This window comes from Halichoerus grypus, chromosome 11, assembly GCF_964656455.1.
Source record: "Halichoerus grypus chromosome 11, mHalGry1.hap1.1, whole genome shotgun sequence".
NCBI classification, from domain to species: Eukaryota; Metazoa; Chordata; class Mammalia; order Carnivora; family Phocidae; genus Halichoerus; species Halichoerus grypus.
In genome coordinates this window covers 90,999,025-91,020,295 of record NC_135722.1, presented here as the reverse complement: position 1 = coordinate 91,020,295, position 21,271 = coordinate 90,999,025, and the positions used below count along the sequence as shown (strand labels likewise).

The window sequence follows — 21,271 nt, the reverse complement described above, 5'->3', positions numbered from 1 at the left end:
ACTGGAAATAGCTCTTGGGCTTTGAGACCATGGATTGGAGGCTAGAAGTCTTTATTGTCTTGTGTCCCTACAAAGCCCAATCCAAGGCAGGTGTGGATATCTATCCATTGTATAATAGCAAAGTAGAGATAATGTTTTTAATTTTTAAAGTTCTCCAAATACCATACGTCCTATGGGTACATATTGGTTATATTTTTTCCTGTTCAATCTTATGTATTCACTTCTCCCCTTAACTGCTTTCGCTTAACATGTATCCTTAAATCCTCCATATAATGTTATAATAGATTGCATCTAGATTAACCCTGAGGGTTGGGTGCTTCTTTTTTTTTTTTAATTTTTATTGTTATGTTAATCACCATACGTTACATCATTAGTTTTAGATGTAGTGTTCCATGATTCATTGTTTGTGCATAACACCCAGTGCTCCATGCAGAATGTGCCCTCTTTAATACCCATCACCAGGCTAACCCATCCTCCCACCCCCCTCCCCTCTAGAACCTTCAGTTTGTTTTTCAGAGTCCATCGTCTCTCATGGTTCATCTCCCCCTCCGATTTCCCCCCCTTCATTCTTCCCCTCCTGCTATCTTCTTCTTTTTTTTTTTCTTAACATATATTGCATTATTTGTCTCAGAGGTACAGATCTGAGATTCAACAGTCTTACACAATTCACAGCGCTTACCAGAGCACATACCCTCCCCAGTGTCTATCAGGGTTGGGTGCTTCTTTTGTGATCATGATGGCAGGAGGCATAGGGAATAGGGGATTGAGTTACAGTAATAGGTGTGAATTTGATTTTCCTATTTAAAGAAATCAGTTATTTAAACTCTTTAAGCCACTTGGCATAAATGAAGTTTATAGTTAGTATAAAGAGGTATTCTTTGCAAGGTCACAGGTAATATCCTAAGGTATAGTGGGGGCCTGAGGAGGAATGCTTAGAGGAACTCTTTTTTTTTTTTTTTTTTAAGATTTTATTTATTTATTTGACAGAGAGGGAACACAAGCAGGGGGAGTAGGGGAGGGAGAAGCAGGCTTTCTGCCGAGCAGGGAGCCCGATGTGGGGTTCGATCCCAGGACCCTGGGATCATGACCCGAGCCGAAGGCAGATGCTTAACAACTGAGCCACCCAGGCGCCCTGAGGAACTCTTCTTTTTTATCCTGTCATAGGTTTCTTCATGGGGAGGTTATGTGTTCTTGATCAACTTGATCCCTCTCCATGTACTGGTGCTGATGCTCACAGGCCGTTTCTCCCACCGGATCTACGTGGCCTACTGTACTGTTTACTGCCTGGGCACCATTCTTTCCATGCAGATCTCCTTTGTGGGTTTTCAGGTGAGCCCTAGACTGAGTAGAGTTCTTAGCTACTTCTACTTTCTCTAAACAGCTCCAACCAGCTTGATTTATCTTGGATTCCGATGAAGAGAGTAAGACTTATTCACAGTCTAACCTTGGACTGTTGTGCTAACTGAAGCAACAGAATCATTGGTCATTAAAGTCTCCTTCCAGGGTGCGTTAATATTTGTTCCATAAAGTTTGAATTGAATGACTGTTAATTGGGCTTAGGTTTATTGGAGGAGAGATACTTTGATCTGAGTTGATATAAATGCAAAGTTATTTGCAGTCCTTTTTAATGTTGATGAGTCTATGTATTAGTAATGATTCCTGACCTTCTTGATAGGGCCTGTGTGAAAGTCCTTTAGGAAGCAAAACACAAATGTTGTAACCACATTACTCGTAGGGTTAAGAGACAACTATGAAACCAAAGAGTAATGTGTGGTGTGTTTGATTTCTCACGTAAAATTCTGATGGAAATGGAACCCTTATTCAGAGGTCAGCAGTATTTTCCTTACTGTTCATCTAGTGTATGCAATTTACTAATCAGTGAAATATAAAAATGAAAAATATGATCCTGGTCCTTAAGGGGTCTTTAAGGGAGTTACAGTCTTGCAGGGAAGGAAATACATGCAGGTGTCTATATTCTGTAATACAGCAGTTCTGGAAATGTAATTCCTGGACCAGCAGCATCTGGGAACTTGTTAGAAATGCAAATTCTGGGGGCAGCTGGCTGACTCAGTAGAGTATGCGACTTGATCTTGGGATTGTGAGTTTGAACCCCATGTTGGGTGTAAAGATTATAAAAAATAGTAACAAATTTCAGTATTCTGAAGAAGCAAATGAACTCCAAATTTTTTATTAAAAAATGCAAATTCTGGGGCTTTATCAGAGACTCACTGAATCAAACTCTAGGGGAGGACTCCGAAATCTGTGTCTTAACACCCTCTCTTCTTTGCCCTCCCCATGGTTACGGTGCTCCCTAGTTTGAGAACCACTGGTCTAAGCAAAGAAGGAATTTATAAGTAATATAGGAGATCTAAAGTGCATGGAACATAGAGAATAATGGATTTCAGTTTAGGCAGATTAGGAGGAAATGGTATTTGCATTGGGCCTTGAGTGATGAGAAATTCTGTGAATGTGAATTTTGGGAAAATGAGAAAATTGCTATCTAGGCTAAAAAAATAGCCTGAGTAAAGGCCAGAGGTATGATAATGATACAATATGAGATGCTTTGGAGGATTCCAAATACTCCTTGGAAAATGCAGCAGGTGAATTAGACCTTCCCCTCCATTGGCCCTAATTCCTCTGAGGCCTCAGAACTCATTTGACCCTTTGTTTGGTCCAAACTAGGTCAGGATAATTCAGGTCTAGGCTAGATCCATTGTTTTCCAGCATTGTCATATATATGCTTTTACCTACAGCCTGTCCTTTCATCAGAGCACATGGCGGCCTTTGGGGTCTTTGGGCTCTGCCAGATCCATGCCTTTGTGGATTATCTGCGCAGCAAGTTGAATCCACAGCAGTTTGAAGTTCTTTTCCGAAGTGTCATCTCCCTGGTAGGCTTTGTCCTTCTCACTGTGGGAGCTCTCCTCATGCTGACAGGTAGGGAAGGCTCATAGCTTTTGTAAATGGGTATGGAACATATAATAAAACTTCAAAAATATGGGTTATTTCTTGACCACAGAAAGATTCATTCTTTTCCTCCTAAGAGTATAAAGTCCTGCTTCTTCACATTTCAGTCCACTTGTCAGCCCAGTGTTTGGATTCTGCGTAGTTAAGAATGTCTCATTAGAGTAGCTCTTAATGTCAGAAATATCACACTTGGTGAAAGGACTGTATCTCACTTTGCTAATTTTTCTCCTCTTTTTTTTTTTCTTTCCTATTGGTAGGGTGGAAGAAATCGATACTGCTGGCTGTACCCTACAAATACGGCCTTGTCTAATCCCATATGCACTAACCCATGGCTGTTTAGCATGCCACGTTTTCCTCACTTCTCAGAGGCTGATCTGGTTCTGCCCAAGTCTCTGTGTGTTGTCTACTTTGGAGCAGCACTGGCGGATGTAGCTGACTGGTTTATAGAGTTGGCCATGGTTTGGCCAAATTTGACCTAAAACCCTTTGAACGAAGCACTTTTGCCTCCCATCTCTGAGTTTATGTACAGCCTGACTTTATTCTGCTAGCTGTGCTGACAAAAGTACTCTCAAGTTTGAAAGAAAGGATGGAGTGAAATTCTCAAAGTATTGATGGCATTTTATTTTATTTATTTATTTTTTAAAGATTATTTATTTGACAGAGATAGAGAGAGGGAGAGCACAAGCAGGTGGAGCGGCAGGCAGAGGGAGAGGGAGAAGCAGGCTTCCTGCCGAGGAAGGAGCCTGATGTGGGGCTTGATCCCAGGACCCTGGGATCATGACCTGAGCTGAAGGCAGCCGCTTAACTGACTGAGCCACCCAGGCACCCCTATTGATGGCATTTTAACAAAAACCTAATCCTTCTCTGTGTCAGACTCTTATTAAAATGGAAAATTGTGATTAGTTAGGGTCAGAGGTTATTTTGTTTCAGGAGCGATTGTGAAATGTTTGTTGCTTCTTTGCTGCCAGGAAAAATATCTCCCTGGACGGGGCGTTTCTACTCACTGCTGGATCCTTCTTATGCTAAGAACAACATCCCCATCATTGCTTCTGTGTCTGAACACCAGCCCACGACCTGGTCCTCATACTATTTTGATCTACAGCTTCTGGTCTTCATGTTTCCAGGTCTGTCTGCTTTGTGTTCTTAGGTGGCCTTCTTTTGTAAGAATCACCATTTGACTCAAAATAAGTAAATTACCCTCATCTTGTGTTTTGTTGTTGTTTTTGTTTTTTGCCTGTTTACCCTATGCCATACAAAGGATGGCTAAGCATTTTTCTAATATTTGAGGCAGAGTAGGAGTCAGAAGTTGAACAGTTAGAGATGCTGGCAAGTTCAGAGCCTCATAGTTTTCTGTTCATTTGTGTTATAAGTTAGAATTCAACTCGAATTTGAATTCAGGTTTTTGTTTTTGTTTTTGAGTACTTTCAGAGTACCTCTCTCCCATCCCCCATCCATGATTGCTCCCTATTTATTTCTTGGCAGTAACTGAAGTTTGAGAATAGGCATGGCTGATTGTAAAGACACAGCTACTTATCTTCTAGCCAATCCAGATATGTTTTTGGATTTACTAGAGGTGGGGTGCTTCCTTTTTCTTTTTTTTTTAATAATCATATAACTTCTATTTTTTTTCTTATGAAATAAAGCCTATTGTAAAAAATATAGACAAGTTAAAAAAAAAGTAAAAATTTCAGGAGTTCTCACCACGCATCTGTTGCTACTGTTATCATTTTGATGTATGTTCATCTAGTTATTTATTCATTTATTTAGTTTAGTTTTTTTTTTTAAGATTTTATTTGAGAGAGAGAGTGAGAGAGCGAGCACAAGCGAGGTGAGGGGCCAAGAGAGTAGCAGACTCTTCACTGATCAAGGAGCCCAGTGCAAGGCTTGATCCCAGGACCCTGGGATCGTGACCTGAGCTGAAGGCAGATGCTTAACCAGCTGAGCCACCCATGCGCCCCTTAGTTATTTTTTTTTTAATTAAAAATTTTTTTTAGTAATCTCTACACCCACCCAGGATGGGGCTCAAACTCATGACCCCGAGATCGTGTCATGTGCTCTTCTGACTGAGCCAGCCAGGCCCCCCTCATCCAGTTACTTATTGAATAAAAATGAGATGATATAGTTTTTCCCCAATTTTTTTCATTTTATGAAGAATCATAATTTATGTTATTTAGTATTATTTTAGAGTTATGATATTTAAATATATTATTTGTTTTTTTAAGTACAGAGATGTGTAAAGAAGGCAAATGGTCCATATTATCTTGTAGCAATATTTTAATTGATGTATTGTATTCTATTATATAAATATACTATAGAAACTACCTCTTTTATGTTGGATGTTAGGTGGTTTCTGACTTTTTGCTCTTTTAAGGAGTCCTGTAGTAAACATCTTTGCACGTATCTATGATTATTTATTTTAATTGCTTGCTTCTTTTTATTTTTACTTTTGTAGTTGGTCTCTATTACTGCTTTAGCAACCTGTCTGATGCCCGGATTTTCATCATCATGTATGGTGTGACCAGCATGTACTTTTCGGCTGTCATGGTGAGAAATGCCCTCAGTCATAGCATCAGTTCTGCTCCTGACTCTGAGGGCCATGGCAGGATTCAGAATGTACTGATGATTGTGCAAATGCTTCCCTCGGAGCACTTGAGGGGCTGAGTTGTAAAGCTGCCCACTGTTGCTGCTCCTTCTCAAGGATGTGTAATGGGCTCATACATTCTGGTTGTGTGGCCCAGCTTTCTTGGATTCATAACCTTGTATCAGGAAGGGGCACATATACTCTGTTGGAGAAAGTGACTGTGGGCAGGTTTCTTCCCCTCTCTTTCTGCATGTCTTAAGGAGTTGACATTTTTTTCCTTAAAGCCCTGGGAGGATTGCCAAGTGTTAGATTGTTGAAAGAGGAGAGATTTTATACATTGTAGTAAAACAGTGTTTCTTAAACCATAGTTAAATACATTCTTTTTTTTTTTAAAGATTTTATTTATTTATTTGACAGAGACACAGTGAGAGAGGGAACACAAGCAGGAGGAGTGGGAGAGGGAGAAGCAGGCTCCCTGCTCAGCAGGGAGCCTGACATGGGGCTCGATCCCAGGACCCTGAGATCATGACCTGAGCCGTAGGCAGACGCCCAACGACTGAGCCACCCAGGCGCCCCCCATAGTTAAATACATTCTTTAACATATAGTTATTTGGGGACACATATACATATATACATATATAACTGAAAATAGTTTAAGGAATATATACTTCTACTTTAGATACATCAAGTATTTTCTCATATTCTTTTCTTATTGAGAAATCATGTTTGTTGAAAACCACTGAACTGATGTCATGATGTACTAATAGGTTGAAATCTGTAATTTGTAAAACACTGATTGGACTGTGTTTTTGTTTGCTTCCTGTCTCTTGTAGGTCCGTTTAATGCTAGTGTTGGCACCTGTTATGTGCATTCTTTCTGGCATTGGAGTCTCCCAGGTGCTGTCCACTTACATGAAGAATTTGGACATAAGTCGTCCAGACAAAAAGAGCAAGAAGCAACAGGATTCCACTTACCCTATTAAGAATGAAGTGAGAATTAAGCAATGCTAAGAACAGGCTTGGGAAACTCTGTGTGTATATGTGTGTGTGTTTGTGTGTGTGTGTATCTGTTTTTTGAGTGAGGGAATAGAGTGTTGTCACAGTGGTCAGAGTGAACTCGTATAGCCCCTGACTTGTTTTGATTCATCTCATCTATATTGTGTGTAAGAAGCTGTTCTGAGTCGTGAAATTTAATTTGCTTTATATTCTTCCTTGTTTAGGTGGCAAGTGGGATGATACTGGTCATGGCTTTCTTTCTTATCACCTATACCTTTCATTCAACCTGGGTGACCAGCGAGGCCTACTCTTCTCCCTCCATTGTGCTGTCTGCCCGTGGTGGGGATGGCAGTAGGATCATTTTTGATGACTTTCGAGAAGCATACTATTGGCTTCGTCACAATACTCCAGAGGTAAAAATTTGGGAGGGGTGGGATTGAGGGGTATGGGGAAGTGGGAGACGTTCGCTGTGATAGTGAATCAATAGCTTTTAGGTGGGTGGAAAGCCTGGAGAAATTGGAACTATAGAACCCTGGTGTTGAATGAGCCCTACAGGTCAGCCTCCATTCAATTCAGGATTTCTTCTGTATCCTTACTGGTAATCATCTACACTCTTGACAGCGTGGTGATTTTATCATGAGATAGACCACCCCAATTATAAAAGAAATCAGAAAATAGAAACAAGAGAAAAGATATAGGGGCGCCTGGGTGGCTCAGTTGGTTAAGCGACTGCCTTCGGCTCAGGTCATGATCCTGGAGTCCCAGGATCGAGTCCCACATCGGGCTCCCTGCTCAGCAGGGAGTCTGCTTCTGCCTCTGACCCTCCCCCCTCTCATGTTCTCTCTCTTATTCTCTCTCTCTCTCTCAGATAAATAAATAAAATCTTTAAAAAAAAAATTTTTTTTTCCATAAAGTGATCACCTGATGATAAGCACTTTTAACATTTTGGTTTATAACTTTTAAGAATCTGAAGTGATTTTCTTGCAGTAGCAATAGCCCTTCTGAGTTAGGCACTTGATAAAAGCTTTAAGAATTTCTTAGTTCTCGTCCATTATATTCTGTGGTTTATATTCCCCCCCCATCTTGATATTAACTGCTTTTTGTGTATTGCTAAAGATCATTTATTTAATAAAATTATCTGTTGACACCAGATTATTTATTTGGAAATATTACCCAGTCCCCTATACCTACCATCGTTTTATGCTTGTTTATATAAGGTGATCTGAGATGAAAGGATTTGGAATGTTGAATTGTATAATTTGCACTGAGATTCCATGATTATATTATAAATGTAGGACCAAGTGCCAAGATGTATTTTCTGGTTAGGCAGTGCCTCACTGATTATCAGATGCCCTTCCAGTTCTTCTCTTGTATTTGAATTTTGGAGGCAGCGATCTTGTTTTCATTTCCCATTCTTCTTTCAGGATGCGAAGGTCATGTCATGGTGGGATTATGGCTACCAGATTACAGCTATGGCGAATCGGACAATTTTAGTGGACAATAACACATGGAATAATACCCATATTTCTCGAGTAGGGCAGGTAAAGTGAAGGGGGGTCATTTGAGTGTTTGGCACACAGGATCTAGTGGGGAATATTTCTCTCTGAGGGATCATATGACTTGGAATTTTGCTCTGAGAAATGTGCATTTATTTTTCTAGGCAATGGCGTCCACAGAAGAAAAAGCCTATGAGATAATGAGGGAGCTTGATGTAAGCTATGTGCTGGTCATTTTTGGAGGCCTTACTGGGTATTCTTCTGATGGTATGTACTTGATTCTAACTGTAGGTCATAGAGTCTAAGAAAACTAGATGAATCTCCTATTCTTCTGGTCTTTTTTTTTTTTTAAATAATATCAACATATTTTCTTGGTTGGGAAAGTTCCTAAGTATTTGCAACTTTAGGGTTTATATGTTTTGATTTTTTTTGGCAACAAGTAAGAGGTAAAAGTAAATAATTCTCATATAGGTATGGCATGCTGTAATTGTCTAAAGACCTAGGAGTAGTTCCACAACCAGTAAACAAAGAACATAAAGCTTAGCTGAACCTATTGTGGTGTTCATTTCACAGTATATATATAAATCAAACAGACAAAAAGTAATAGCAAAGTAAAATACAATGTGAAAAAAAAGAACATAAGGCATCTGAAATGAACTTAAGAATTAGCATTTTTAGTGGGTTTAAGCCATAGATTCATATGCCAGTTTAAAATGTTTTATATTTGTGTGTGTGTGTGTGTGTGTGTGTGTGTGTGTGTGTGTGTGTGTGTGGCATATGTTACCATGTTCCCTATGATTAATAGCAAAACCATGTTTTTAGAAGACTTGTCAAAATGTGGTTCTCTGCCTTAAAAAAACTTTAAAAAAACTAAAGCAATACCTTATTTTTACTTGAAAATGTGAAACACTTTTGAAGGTTTATTTATTTTTTATTTTTTTATTTTTTTTTAAAGATTTTATTTATTTGACAGAGAGAGACACAGCGAGAGAGGGAACACAAGCAGGGGGAGTGGGAGAGGCAGAAGCAGGCCTCCCACCGAGCAGGGAGCCTGACGCGGGGCTCGATCCCAGGACGCTGGGATCATGACCTGAGCCGAAGGCAGATGCCTAACGACTGAGCCACCCAGGCGCCCCACTTTTGAAGGTCTATAATAAAAAATGGTAGATACTACCCAGTCCCCAAACCTAAACTCCCTATGATATCAGTTTCCAAAGGCAATTATTTCTTCATTTGTTTCTTTTAGTACTTATGTTCTTATTTCTAAAAATACGTATATTCCTCTATTCGTTGATCATTTTAGATATGCCATATCAACTTACAATTGTAGAGAAGAAATTTCGTCCTTTTTATCACTTCCCACTTCCTCCTTTTGCTCTTGATTCTTCTTAGTGGGGTCAATTTTTAATTTTTGGTTAAATCCAGATAAAGTATTTTCAAAATCGTGACTATGTAAACATTCATTGCTGAGTCAGCCCGTATACCATGGTTACATTCTCACCTAAAATAACTTTTGTTTTCCTGCAATTAATAACTACCTCATATTTTTATCTTAATTTTCTTTGAATATATGACTGCTTCTTAGAGATGTTTAAATTTTAGATTATATGTCTCTATATACAGTACATATAAAGTGCCAAGTATAAAGTTAGAAGACTGGTTTCCATGTGTGTCTTGTACAAGCAGAGGAAGAATGATGATGGTAGGGACGTGTGTCCACAGACTTAAACTTGCACAATTGTACCAGCACTGTTTGTGTAGAATCATTTATAGGTTTTTCTAGTAGTCACAATATAGCCAAATACTACAGAAAAGTATTTGTATATGTATATATGTATATGTATTTTTATATATATGAATATACATTATATGTGGTAGAAAGAGATAATTTCTCAAAATCTTAGCACTAACCACTGTTAAGTAACCACTTTCAGTCAGTCAACCTTTTATTGCCCACAAAGGTACACAGAAGTATGTTTAATGCTGGCATAAAAATGAATGTCATTATTTGGATTACACTGTAGTTTTTTTCTGTGAAATTAAGGAAAGTAGCATGTGAGACACATGACAAAGTAACTTAACATTAAAAGAAAGTGCTAAGATGAAGAGGTTTCAATTGTACAAATATTTTTTTTATTTTTTTTTAAAGATTTTATTTATTCATTTGAGTCACAGAGATAGAGAGCATGAGCAGGGGGAGAGGCAGAGGGAGAGGGAGAAGCAGGCTCTCCGCCGAACCAGGAGCCTGATGTGGGGCTCGATCCCAGGACCCTGGAATCATGACCCGAGCCGAAGGCAGACGCCCAACCATCTGAGCCACCCAGGTGCCCCAATATTTTTTTTTAAAGATTTTATTTATTTATTTGACAGAGAAGAGATATAGCTAGAGAGGGAACACAAACGGGGAGTGGGAGAGGGAGAAGCAGTCTCCCTGCTGAGCAGGTAGCCCGATGTGGGGCTCGATCCCAGGACCCTGAGATCACGACCTGAGCCGAAGGCAGACACTTAACGACTGAGCCACCCAGGCGCCCCTCAATTGTACACATTTTTAAAGTGAACTTTGCATTGAACATTTTTAAAAATGCAGATTTGTAAGTATATAGCGTGATCAATTTTCACAAGGGGAACATATCCATATAACTAGCACCCATCAAGAAACAGAACATTACTAGTGTCCTAGAATAATTCTTCATACATCCTGCATCTGCCCCCCCCCGATCTTCTAAGGGTGACCACTATCTTGGCTTCTAATGCCATTTGTTTGTTTTTTAAACAGATTTATTAAAGCATTTTAACATATTGTACACTGCATATATTTAAAATCTGTAATTTGGTAAGTTTTGACATTAATATATACATACCTGGGTAGTTTTGCCTGTTTTTGAATTTTATAAATGCAGTAGTACAGTATGTACCCTCTTTGTTTCTGGCTTGTTTGGTCAGTATTGCGTTTGTAAGATTCATTCATGTTGCAGGTCATAATAATTTCTTAATTCTCAGGGCACCTGAGTGGCTCAGTAGGTTAGGCATCGGCCTTCCGCTCAGGTCATGATCCTGGAGTCCCAGGATTGAGTCCGCATTGCACGCCCTGCTTGGCGGGGAGTCTGCTTCTCTCTCTGCCCTTCACCCTGCTCTCTCTCTCTCTAATAAATAAATAAGATCTTTTTTATTTTTTTTAAAGATTTTATTTATTTATTTGACAGAGAGACACAGCGAGAGAGGGAACACAAGCAGGGGGAGTGGGAGAGGGAGAAGCAGGCTTCCCGCGGAGCAGGGAGCCGGACGCGGGGCTCGATCCCAGGACCCTGGGATCATGACCTGAGCCAAAGGCAGACGTTTAACGACTGAGCCACCCAGGCGCCCCAATAAATAAGATCTTAAAAAAAATTTTCTTAATTCTTATTCCTGTGTAGTATTCCATTGTGTGAATATAGCATAATATATGCATTTTATTTTTTATTTTAAAGATTTTATTTATTTGACAGAGAGACACAGCAAGAGAGGGAACACAAGCAGGGGGAGTGGGAGAGGGAGAAGCAGGCTTCCCACTGAGCAGGGAGCCCGATGCAGGGCTCGATCCCAGAACCCTGGGATCATGACCCAAGCCAAAGGCAGATGCTTAAGGACTGAGCCACCCAGGTGCCCCTATTTTTTATTTTTTATGAAGATTTTATTTATTTGAGAGAGAGAGCACAAGCTTGGGGGGGGTGGTGGGTAGAAGCAGAGGGAGAAGCAGACTCCCGGCTGAGCAGGGAGCCCAATATTGGGTTCTATCCCAGGACCCTGGGATTACGATCTGAGCTGAAGGCAGATGCTTAACCAACTGAGCCACCCAGGTGCTCCAATGTGTGCGTTTTAGTGTTGATGGGTTCAGTTTGGGGCTGTCACAAATGATGCTCTTATGAACATTATTGTGCTTGTCTTCTGGTGAACATATATATAATGTTAATAATGGAATTGCTAATTTAGAAGGAATGTATGTGTTCAGCTTTAATAGGTACTGGCAAAGAGATTTCTAAAGTGGTAGTACCAATTTACATTCCTACCAACAGTGTTGTTGGTTGTTCTGCATTCTTGCCTAACACTCGGTATTACAAATCTTTTTCATTTGTGCCTGTATGTGGTGGTAATACAGATGTATTGAAGATGAAGAAACTGTTCTAATGAAGATGGAGAAACTGTTCCTTCATAATCACTTAGTTATGTGGGACTATAAAAACGTGACAATCAGAGATTTAGTTAGGTCAAATTGATGCCTAATTGTGAGAATGATAGCATAGGTTAAGTTTATGTAAAGAAAGACTCAGAACACCTTAACAGAGAAAAGCTTTCTTTGGACATTGTGCTATGTTTTTGAATTGTTGCAAGAGTAGTGATTTGACAATTTCTCTGATCTATATATGGAAGCTCGACTTTAAAAAAAAAATAAGATAACCACTGAAAAAAGAACACTGTCATTATCTAAATTTATGAAAACATGCATGTGAAAATCATGAAAGAAGCATTGTTTAATTTTCTCATATTGAATTTATTTCTCAAGGTCAAATGATTAGGCTGCATTAGTTGGAATTCTGAAAAACTCAAGAGGTATGATGAAAAGGAGTGAACCCCAAATCCAGAGATTGTTGCTATTATTGTTACTATTTAAACATGGTAACATTCCAGCTGGTGCCTTCTGTGAATACTTTTTAACATTTTTAAAGTAGCTTCTCCCTCCCTTCTTCTCCCTTCCTGCCTCCCTCTCTCTCTCCCTCTTTCAGTCTTTTACAAACACACACAGACACATGGACAAATGTGCCCCAGAACAGCTACTGGTATTGCCTTGATGGCTAATCCTCTCTTCCCCCATGCCCTAACTCATTTTCAGTCATTATTCTTGCCTCTCCTGAGTCTATTAAAAAAAAAAAAACCCACCACATCATGGGGTGCCTGGGTGGTTCAGTCGGTTAAGTGTCTGCCTTTGGCTCAGGTCCTGATCCCAGGGTCCCGGGATTGAGCCCCACATCGGGCTGCCTGCTCAGTGGGGAGACTGCTTCTCCCTCTCCCCCTCCCCCTGCTTGCACTCTCTCTCTCTCTGTCAAATAAATAAATACTCTTTTTTTTAAAGATTTTTTTTAGATTTTATTTATTTATTTGACAGAGAGAGACACAGCGAGAGGGAACACTAGCAGGGGGAGTGGGAGAGGGAGAAGCAGGCTTCCTGTGATGCAGGGAACCCGATGTAGTGCTCGATCCCAGGACTCTGGGATCACGACCTGAGCCGAAGGGAGACGCTTTACGACTGAGCCACCCAGACACCCCAATAAATAAAATCTTTAAAAAAAAAAATAATAAAACACCACATCTCATCAAGTTGTATATGTTAAATATGTACAGCTTTTGGTATATCAATCATACTTCAATAAAGTGGTTTTTAAAAAGCACATACTGGGCGCCTGGGTGGCTCAGTCGTTAAGCGTCTACCTTCGGATCAGGTCATGATCCCAGGGTCCTGGGATAAAGCCCTGCATCGGGCTCCCTGCTTGGCAGGGAGCCTGCTTCTCCCTCTCCCACTCCCCCTGCTTGTGTTCCCTCTCTTGCTATGTCTCTCTCTGTCAAATAAATAAAATCTTTAAAAAAAAAAAATGCACACAAAATTTGGGCACTGAAGATGATTCTAAAATGTTTTGAGCATTTTTTAAAAAAGATTTTATTTATTGGGCACCTGAGTGGCTCAGTTGTTAAGGGTCTGCCTTTAGCTCAGGTCATGATCCCAGGGTCCTGGAATCCAGCCCCTCATCGGGCTTCCTGCTCCGTGGGAAGCCTGCTTCTCCCTCTCCCACTCCCCCTGCTTGTGTTCCCTCTCTCATTGTCTCTCTCTCTCTATCAAATAAATAAAAATCTTAAAAAAAAAAGATTTTATTTATTTGAGAGAGAGACAGAGAGAGCACAAGCAGGGGGAGGGGCAGAGGGAGAAGAACAAGCAGACTCCCCGCTTAGCAGGGAGCCCCCAACAAGGGGATCAATCCCAGGACCCTGAGATCATGCCAGCCAAGTTAGATGCTTAACTGACTGAGCCACCCAGGCACCTCTCTTGTGAGCATTTTTATGCTAAGTGAGTACCAGTTCCAAAAACAACATTTTCTAAAGGGATTAACATGCATTTGGGTATAAAAATTGTATTGCATTTATTTATTTAATTTATTTTTTTAGAAGATTTATTCATTTGAGAGAGAGCACAACAGGGGGAGTGGCAGAGGGGGAGGAAGAAGCAGGTTCGGCTAAGCCACCCAGGTGCCCCATGTACTGCTTTTTTTTAAAAGTTTCATTATTTCATGGTCATATCTCATGTTTCTTAAATGTTCTTAATTTAAACTTCCTTGAGATGTTGTGTCATGGACAAGATTTTGCCCTTTTGCAAGTCATGTTTATTTCATGTTACTCATTTTCTATTAAATGCTTATACAGATCTAAAATAAAATATTTAGATCTGATGATAGTTCAGACTCTCTTGTTCGAGTTTGATCCAGCACTGCCCTTTAACTTTCCCCTTTTGTGTAGGCAACAGAATCTTTGAGCAGTGGCCTGTCCTTCATGCAGTTGCTGTTACTTTTTACTTCCCCCCTTTTTTTTTTTTGAAAATTTTTTTTTTTTTTAAGATTTTATTTATTTATTTGACAGAGAGAGACACAGCGCAAGAGGGAACACAAGCAGGGGGAGTGGGAGAGGGAGAAGCAGGCTTCCCGAGGAGCAGGGAGCCCGATGCGGGGCTCGATCCCAGAACCCTGGGATCATGACCTGAGCCGAAGGCAGACGCTTAACGACTGAGCCACCCAGGCGCCCCGAATTTTTGAAATTTTTAATAGGAAAGAAAATAAGTAAGGGATTTTATTTTGTTTTTCTAAAGATTTTATTTATTTATTTGAGAGAGAGAGATAGTGAGAGAGAGCATGAGCAGCGGGGAGAGGGAGAAGCAGGCTCCCTGCTGAGCAGGGATCCCAACTTGGGGCTTGATCCTAGGACTCTGGGATCTTGACCTGAGCTGATGTCAGATGCTTAACTGACAGAGCCACCCAGGTGCCCCCAAGTGAGGGATTTTAAATGTTTTCTGAGATACTCCATTATATGGAGATTTTAAGATGAGATACATATCTTTGATGATCCAGTAGACCAGGGGTCCATTAGACTGCAGCCATACCCATTCATTTCTGTATTATCTTTCTCCCCAGTTTTGAGATATAACTGACATTTGACATTATGTAAGCTTAAAGTTTACAACGTAATGATAAGTTTAGTCAATATTCGTCACCTCACATAAATTTTTTTTTCTTGTGATGAGAATTTTTAAAATCTCTCTTAGCAACTTCAAATATATAATACAGTATTGTTAACTATAATCATCATGTTGTATATTATATGCCCAGAACTTATTAATCTTATAACTAGAAGTTTATCACCTTTGACCACCTTCACCCAGTTGCCCCCAATCCCCCACCCCCAGCCTCTGGCAACCACAGAATCTGGCTTCTGTTTCTAAGTTTGGTTTTTTTTTTTTTAAGATTCCACTTATAAGTGAGATCCTACAGTATTTGTCTTTCACTGTTTGACTTATTTCACTTAGCATAATGCTCTCAAGGCCCATCCATGTTGTTGCAAATGGCTGGATTTCCTGGATGGTATTCCATGTTACATATGTGAGATAAATATATATAGTAGTTATATTTTTAATTTTTTGAGGAACCTGCATACTGTTTTCTATAGTGGCTGTATCAGTTTACATGCCCACCAACAGTGTATAAGGTTTCCTGTTTTTCCACATCCTTGGCAGCATTTGTTATCTCTTGTCTTTTCTAACAGGTATGAGGTGATATCTCACTGTGATTTTGATTTGTATTTCCGTTATGATTAGTGATGTTGAGCACGTTTCCATGTACGTGTTGGCCATCTGAATATCTTTGGAAAAATGTCTATTAAGGTTCTTTTCCCATTTTTAATCAGATTATTTAGGGGTTTTGTTATTGAGTTGTATGAGTTCCTTATATATGTTGGCTATTAATCCCCTATGTTAATACATGGTTTGCAGATATTTTCTCCCATTCCATAGATCGCCTTTTCATGTTGCTGATTGTTTCTTTTGCTGTGCACTTTTCCATTCTTACAGCCTGTCAGGTTTTTGCTTCAGACATAACGTTCAGGAAGCTACAATCTCAGTACTCCAGACACTACACTACAGTGCATGAGGAAAGCAGTATTATATATGGAATGCTTACTATGTGACAAATGATACGTGAAGTGCTGTACATGCTCTTACTCATAACCCTGTTGTACATACTCTCATTTTTCTATCTGAAGCTCAAGAGAGGTTAAGTAACTTGTTCAGGGTCACCCACCTAGAATTGGCAATGCTAGAATTCAAACCCAGGCTGTTTAGATCCAGAGTCTGTGTTCTTAAGCAGTGAGATATCCCCTGGAACCCTTTGCTGTAGTGCAGTAGGAACCTTTTTTCCTACAGATCCATAATGCTTTTTTTTTTTTTTTTTAAGATTTTATTTATTTATTTGACAGAGACACAGTGAGAGAGGGAACACAAGCAGGGGGAGTGGGAGAGGGAGAAGCAGGCTTCCTGGCGATGCAGGGCTCGATCCCAGGACCCTGGGATCATGACCTGAGCTGAAAGCAGACGCTTAACAACTGAGCCACCAGGTGCCCCCAGATCAATAATACTTTTTATACTAACCATCCATTTCCCTAACACTCGTGGAGGAGATACAGAGAGTGACATTCTAAGAGAGAGAACCCGAGTTGCTGGTGGTGTCAGTATATATGGACCCTGGTAGTGTGTTTGACATAGAAATGTTGACTTCTCATAGATATGTTTTGGAGGTTTGTAACTTTACAGCTGTAGGTCAAGAAGGTAGCATGGTAGTTCTGATAAAGTTGCTACTTTCTGGGTCTGTGCTGTCTGATAGAAATACAATGGGAGCCACATATATTATTTTAAATTTTTATTAGTCACATCAAAATAAGTAAAAAGAAACAAGAAGTGAATTTTAATAATTTAACTGAATATATCCAAAACATTATTTAACCAAAATATTTTACTCACGTTGTTTTGTTTTGGCTTTGGACTAAGTCTTAGAAATCCAGTGTGAACTTTATACTTAACAGCAAATCTTAGTTTGGATTAGCCACCTTTTTTTTTTTTTTAAAGATTTTATTTATTTATTTATTTGAGAGGGAGGGAGGGAGACAGAGCACAAGCAGGGGGTGGGCAGCAGGAGAGGGAGAAACAGACTCCCCACTGAGCAGGGAGCCCCACATGGGGCTCCATCCCGGGACTCTAGGATCATGACCTGGGCTGAAGGCAGATGCTTAACTGACTGACCCACCCAGGCGCCCCTGAACTAGCCACGTTTCAAGTTTCAGTACCTACATGTGGCTAGTATATACAGCTACTATATTGGACAGCTCAGACCAACTAATACCTGGGAATAATTTCTGTTGTGACTTAAGTCTGGACCAACAGCATAGGCTTTCAGAAGTCTATAGGAAAAGTTGTAAATTTTGAGGGAAAAGTTTTGCCCCCACATTGTATTTCCTATTTTAAAAAATTAGACTTAAATAGTACCATTTCTCATTAGAAAAATATTTTGAGGGATATTCTTAGTAATAGTGACTTTTTCAAAGGTCACATCACTGTGTTGTACACTTTAATATTGTATGTCAACTATACTTAAAAAAAAAAGAAGGAAATAAATAATAGCTTTCATTAGGTGATTTAGCTCTAGCAACCTTTGTGACACAGCCGTTCTCTTTCTGCTTTTTTGTAGACATCAACAAGTTTCTGTGGATGGTCCGGATTGGAGGGAGCACAGACACAGGCAAACATATTAAGGAACACGATTATTATACTCCAACTGGGGAGTTCCGTGTGGACCGTGAGGGTTCTCCAGTGCTGCTCAACTGCCTTATGTACAAGATGTGTTACTACCGCTTTGGACAGGTCTACACAGAAGCCAGTGAGTGACTCATGATAACATTAGTAATAACAGTAAGAACATTGATGCTAATACCTATAGTTTTTTTCATATGCCAGGCACTGCTGTAAGTGCTTTACATCTATTAACTTGTTTGATCCTTACAACAACCCAAACATAGATACGAATATTATTTCCATTTTATATATGAGGAATTTGAGGTACAAATAAGGTACTTACCTGCCCAAAGTCACGTAACTAGTGGCAGGGTTAGGTTAAACTCAGGCAGTCTGGCTCTAGATTCTGTGATTTTACCCATTACATTTTATTGCCTCTCAGTAAAAGGTATTGCAGTGGAGAGAGGAATGAAATGGGGATACAGTGATATAAAGGTCTTTTCATTTCTTTAAATAAATGCCTGGAGAATAATCTGATTAGGTTAAGTCTTTCCTTCTGATTTTAATTTCTTGGTATTGCATTAGGGACAATGCTTGAAGTGGATGCAGGTCTGATTTCTGATGGGTTCTTCTCTGATCCATGGAGGGGTTACTAGTGTAACACAGAGGCCTTTAGGTAGCAATCCTCGGGAATGAGGGGCTGGGAGATCAGCCCCCTGTCTTTTAGAAGAGGTAGCCTCCATGGTCTTTGTCAAACATCAGCTTGGAGAGGACTTGAGTCAGGGTAACACTTGATTTGTCCTAACTACCTGATGTCTTTTTCTATAGGCCCTACTCTCTAAACAAACTTCAGGCTGAGAAGTAACATTCCAGTTAGTAGATGATTTACCAGATTGATTTACTCTTTCCTTAGGAAATCAGCACTGTAGAAAGAAGTGTTTCTCCTTTTTTTTGGTCCCTTCTAGAGCGTCCACCAGGCTTTGACCGTGTCCGGAATGCTGAGATTGGGAATAAAGACTTTGAACTTGATGTCCTGGAGGAAGCATATACCACAGAACATTGGCTAGTCAGGATATATAAGGTGAGTAGATGCTACACTGAGAAAGCAACTCTCATGTTTGTGGATTGGTTCTAGTGCTAAAAAATGGGCCACATATTTCTAATATAGGGACATTTCTAACGTTAGAGAAGTAGCTTACAACTCAGAATGTTACTATTTTTATTTTAGATTGTTCTTCAAGAGTAGACACCCTAGTCTGCTGTCATTTTAGTTGTGGTTACAGTGATATTTTTCCAGTTGGGGTTGTACTTGATTTTGTTGTGATTTTCAGGCCTGGAGGGGGAAGAAAAGAATGTGTGTGTGTGTGTACGTGTGTGCACGTGTATGTGCACGTGTGTACGCTACATTTTCTTCTCTCCCACTGAAGAATTTATGGCATAGAGTCACACAGAAGTGTGTTATATCTCTTACATAAGAAAAGATTGAGAACCCTTGATATATTTGGCAGGTAGATCATTTATACTGCTCCTCAGAGGTACTCCAAAAGGCTAAGCAGAGAGTAGCTAGTCTCAAACCAGTGCTCATTTAGTCACAAAGCCAAATCAGGCAGCAGACCCCAACTTAGTAAAGCTCTTCCAGCTTGACCTGATTGTAAATATTAAAATGACATCTTTATGTTGCAGGTAAAGGACCTGGATAATCGAGGCTTGTCACGGACATAAATGTTACGTCCACCTCTGATATGCTTCGCACTGAGCGTCACATTTAGGACGCTGAAGACGTTTTTTAAATATGCAGTTTATAAGAACAGAGCACGATGGGATTAGTATTGTCTGGAAGTTTTGCCCTGGGCAGTATGGGCTGGGCCAAATGGAATGATTTTTTATAATTCTGAGCAGGTTACCAAATGAAATGTCATGGCTTTACTTTGGTCAATTAAAGGGGGGACCTTTTTTTTTTCAAATGTGCCTTATTTGTTTTGACTTATGACTGATTTGAGAAAGGCAAAAATTTGTGCTGGGCTGATAGAAGGACAGAAAGTAAACCTCATCCATGCTTTTAGCTCCCTAAATGAGCCATGTGGGGGCATTCTGTCTCTCTCAAATCAGGAACACTGTCAAGGACTAGCTCACATCCCACTTGTACAAACAGTTTCGTCATTTCAAAAATTGCAGCACCTAACACAACGCCTTGCATATAGTGGGTGCTCAGTAAGCTTTTATTAAATGAATAAATGTTTGTGGATCTAGAGGAGTGCTGTTTCTGGGCAGGGAAGTCCGCTGTTTGCCATCATGTCTCTGTTTCAGTATCTCTTGTCATTAGAGGCTCTTTGTTTCTATGAGGGACAGAAGGGGACTAGCCACACCTGATGTCACCAGTATTCTTTGGGACTAGCTAGGTTTTTTGTTTTTGTTTTGTTTTTTCAGCAAGAGTAAATCAAGTGAGACTCAATCACTTGAAGTTTTGAAGACTCAAGGCAGACAGTGAAACTGTTCTCAATGGAGAAGATGAAACTCCTCCAATATTATTTATAGAATTTGATGGTCAGGTGTTTTCGAATCAGCTGAAATATAATCATACATTTCTATTTGAAATCCAGCTTTTCAGTCAGTACTCACTTATCCATGATACAGTAAACATCTCTTTGCTCATTTCCTTTAGCTTATATGCTAAAACTCTTGTGATTATTTAAGGGTGAGCTTCTTTCTCAGTCTCAGCTAGATATGTGGCCCATGTTGTTATTATATACCACTAATAAACTCAGTGACCTGGTTTTGAAGCCCTTGCCAAATAAGCTACAAATTAGAAGGGGGGCGGAATTGCTATCAGCAAGTACCCGGAGACAGTGCTAGCCTGACTGCAGTAAGGGGGAAGAGAAACTTAAAAAAATTTTAACTCAAAGCACAGTAGTTGCATCAATATTCAATGTCAGGACAAATAGCCTTATATTCAGTACAGCAGGACACTATGTATTTTACAACATAAGACATATATCAGTGATGTATGTAAACCCTAAGTCATTAAACATACAAGATAACTGTTTAGTGTTACCTGTTTAAGAAACAGGAGCAATTACATGACTTTTAGATAAGTCATAATGGTGCCCCTAAAGGGTATGCTCAGGTATTCTTGTGTACCCAGGAAACGTAACCTTCCAAACCAATTTATATACTAAGTGCTTGACCTGTGGGTGAGATTTAGATTGGTGTAAGATTTAATTTACTATATGGAAATACATTACTTGATTTATATACAGAGTTTCTCCCTAGTGGAAGAGGTTATTCTGAGCTTGTTTTTTTTAACCAATATGAGCAATACCAGGTTAAGATTGTTAGTGATCTTCCTCAGAAGCATATATGGGATAATCACTATAGTTGTTAG

At 39.7% G+C, this 21,271-nt stretch overlaps 1 protein-coding gene across 2 annotated transcripts in view; it reads left to right on the top strand.

Annotated features, from left to right (window-relative positions):
• STT3A (STT3 oligosaccharyltransferase complex catalytic subunit A) overlaps nt 1–20,138 on the top strand; it is a 30,279-nt gene extending 10,141 nt beyond the window's left edge. For both annotated transcript variants that reach the window (XM_036123333.2, XM_078058797.1), the window contains 11 exons: nt 1,165–1,329; nt 2,754–2,934; nt 3,933–4,088; nt 5,417–5,508; nt 6,379–6,534; nt 6,765–6,953; nt 7,965–8,081; nt 8,201–8,303; nt 17,846–18,034; nt 18,855–18,970; nt 19,573–20,138. In XM_036123333.2, the coding sequence (XP_035979226.1) occupies nt 1,165–1,329; nt 2,754–2,934; nt 3,933–4,088; nt 5,417–5,508; nt 6,379–6,534; nt 6,765–6,953; nt 7,965–8,081; nt 8,201–8,303; nt 17,846–18,034; nt 18,855–18,970; nt 19,573–19,611 (1,503 nt within the window). In that variant the 3' untranslated portion in view covers nt 19,612–20,138. The remainder of the gene's footprint in view (nt 1–1,164; nt 1,330–2,753; nt 2,935–3,932; nt 4,089–5,416; nt 5,509–6,378; nt 6,535–6,764; nt 6,954–7,964; nt 8,082–8,200; nt 8,304–17,845; nt 18,035–18,854; nt 18,971–19,572) is intronic.
• The last annotated feature ends 1,133 nt before the right edge of the window (nt 20,139–21,271 follow it).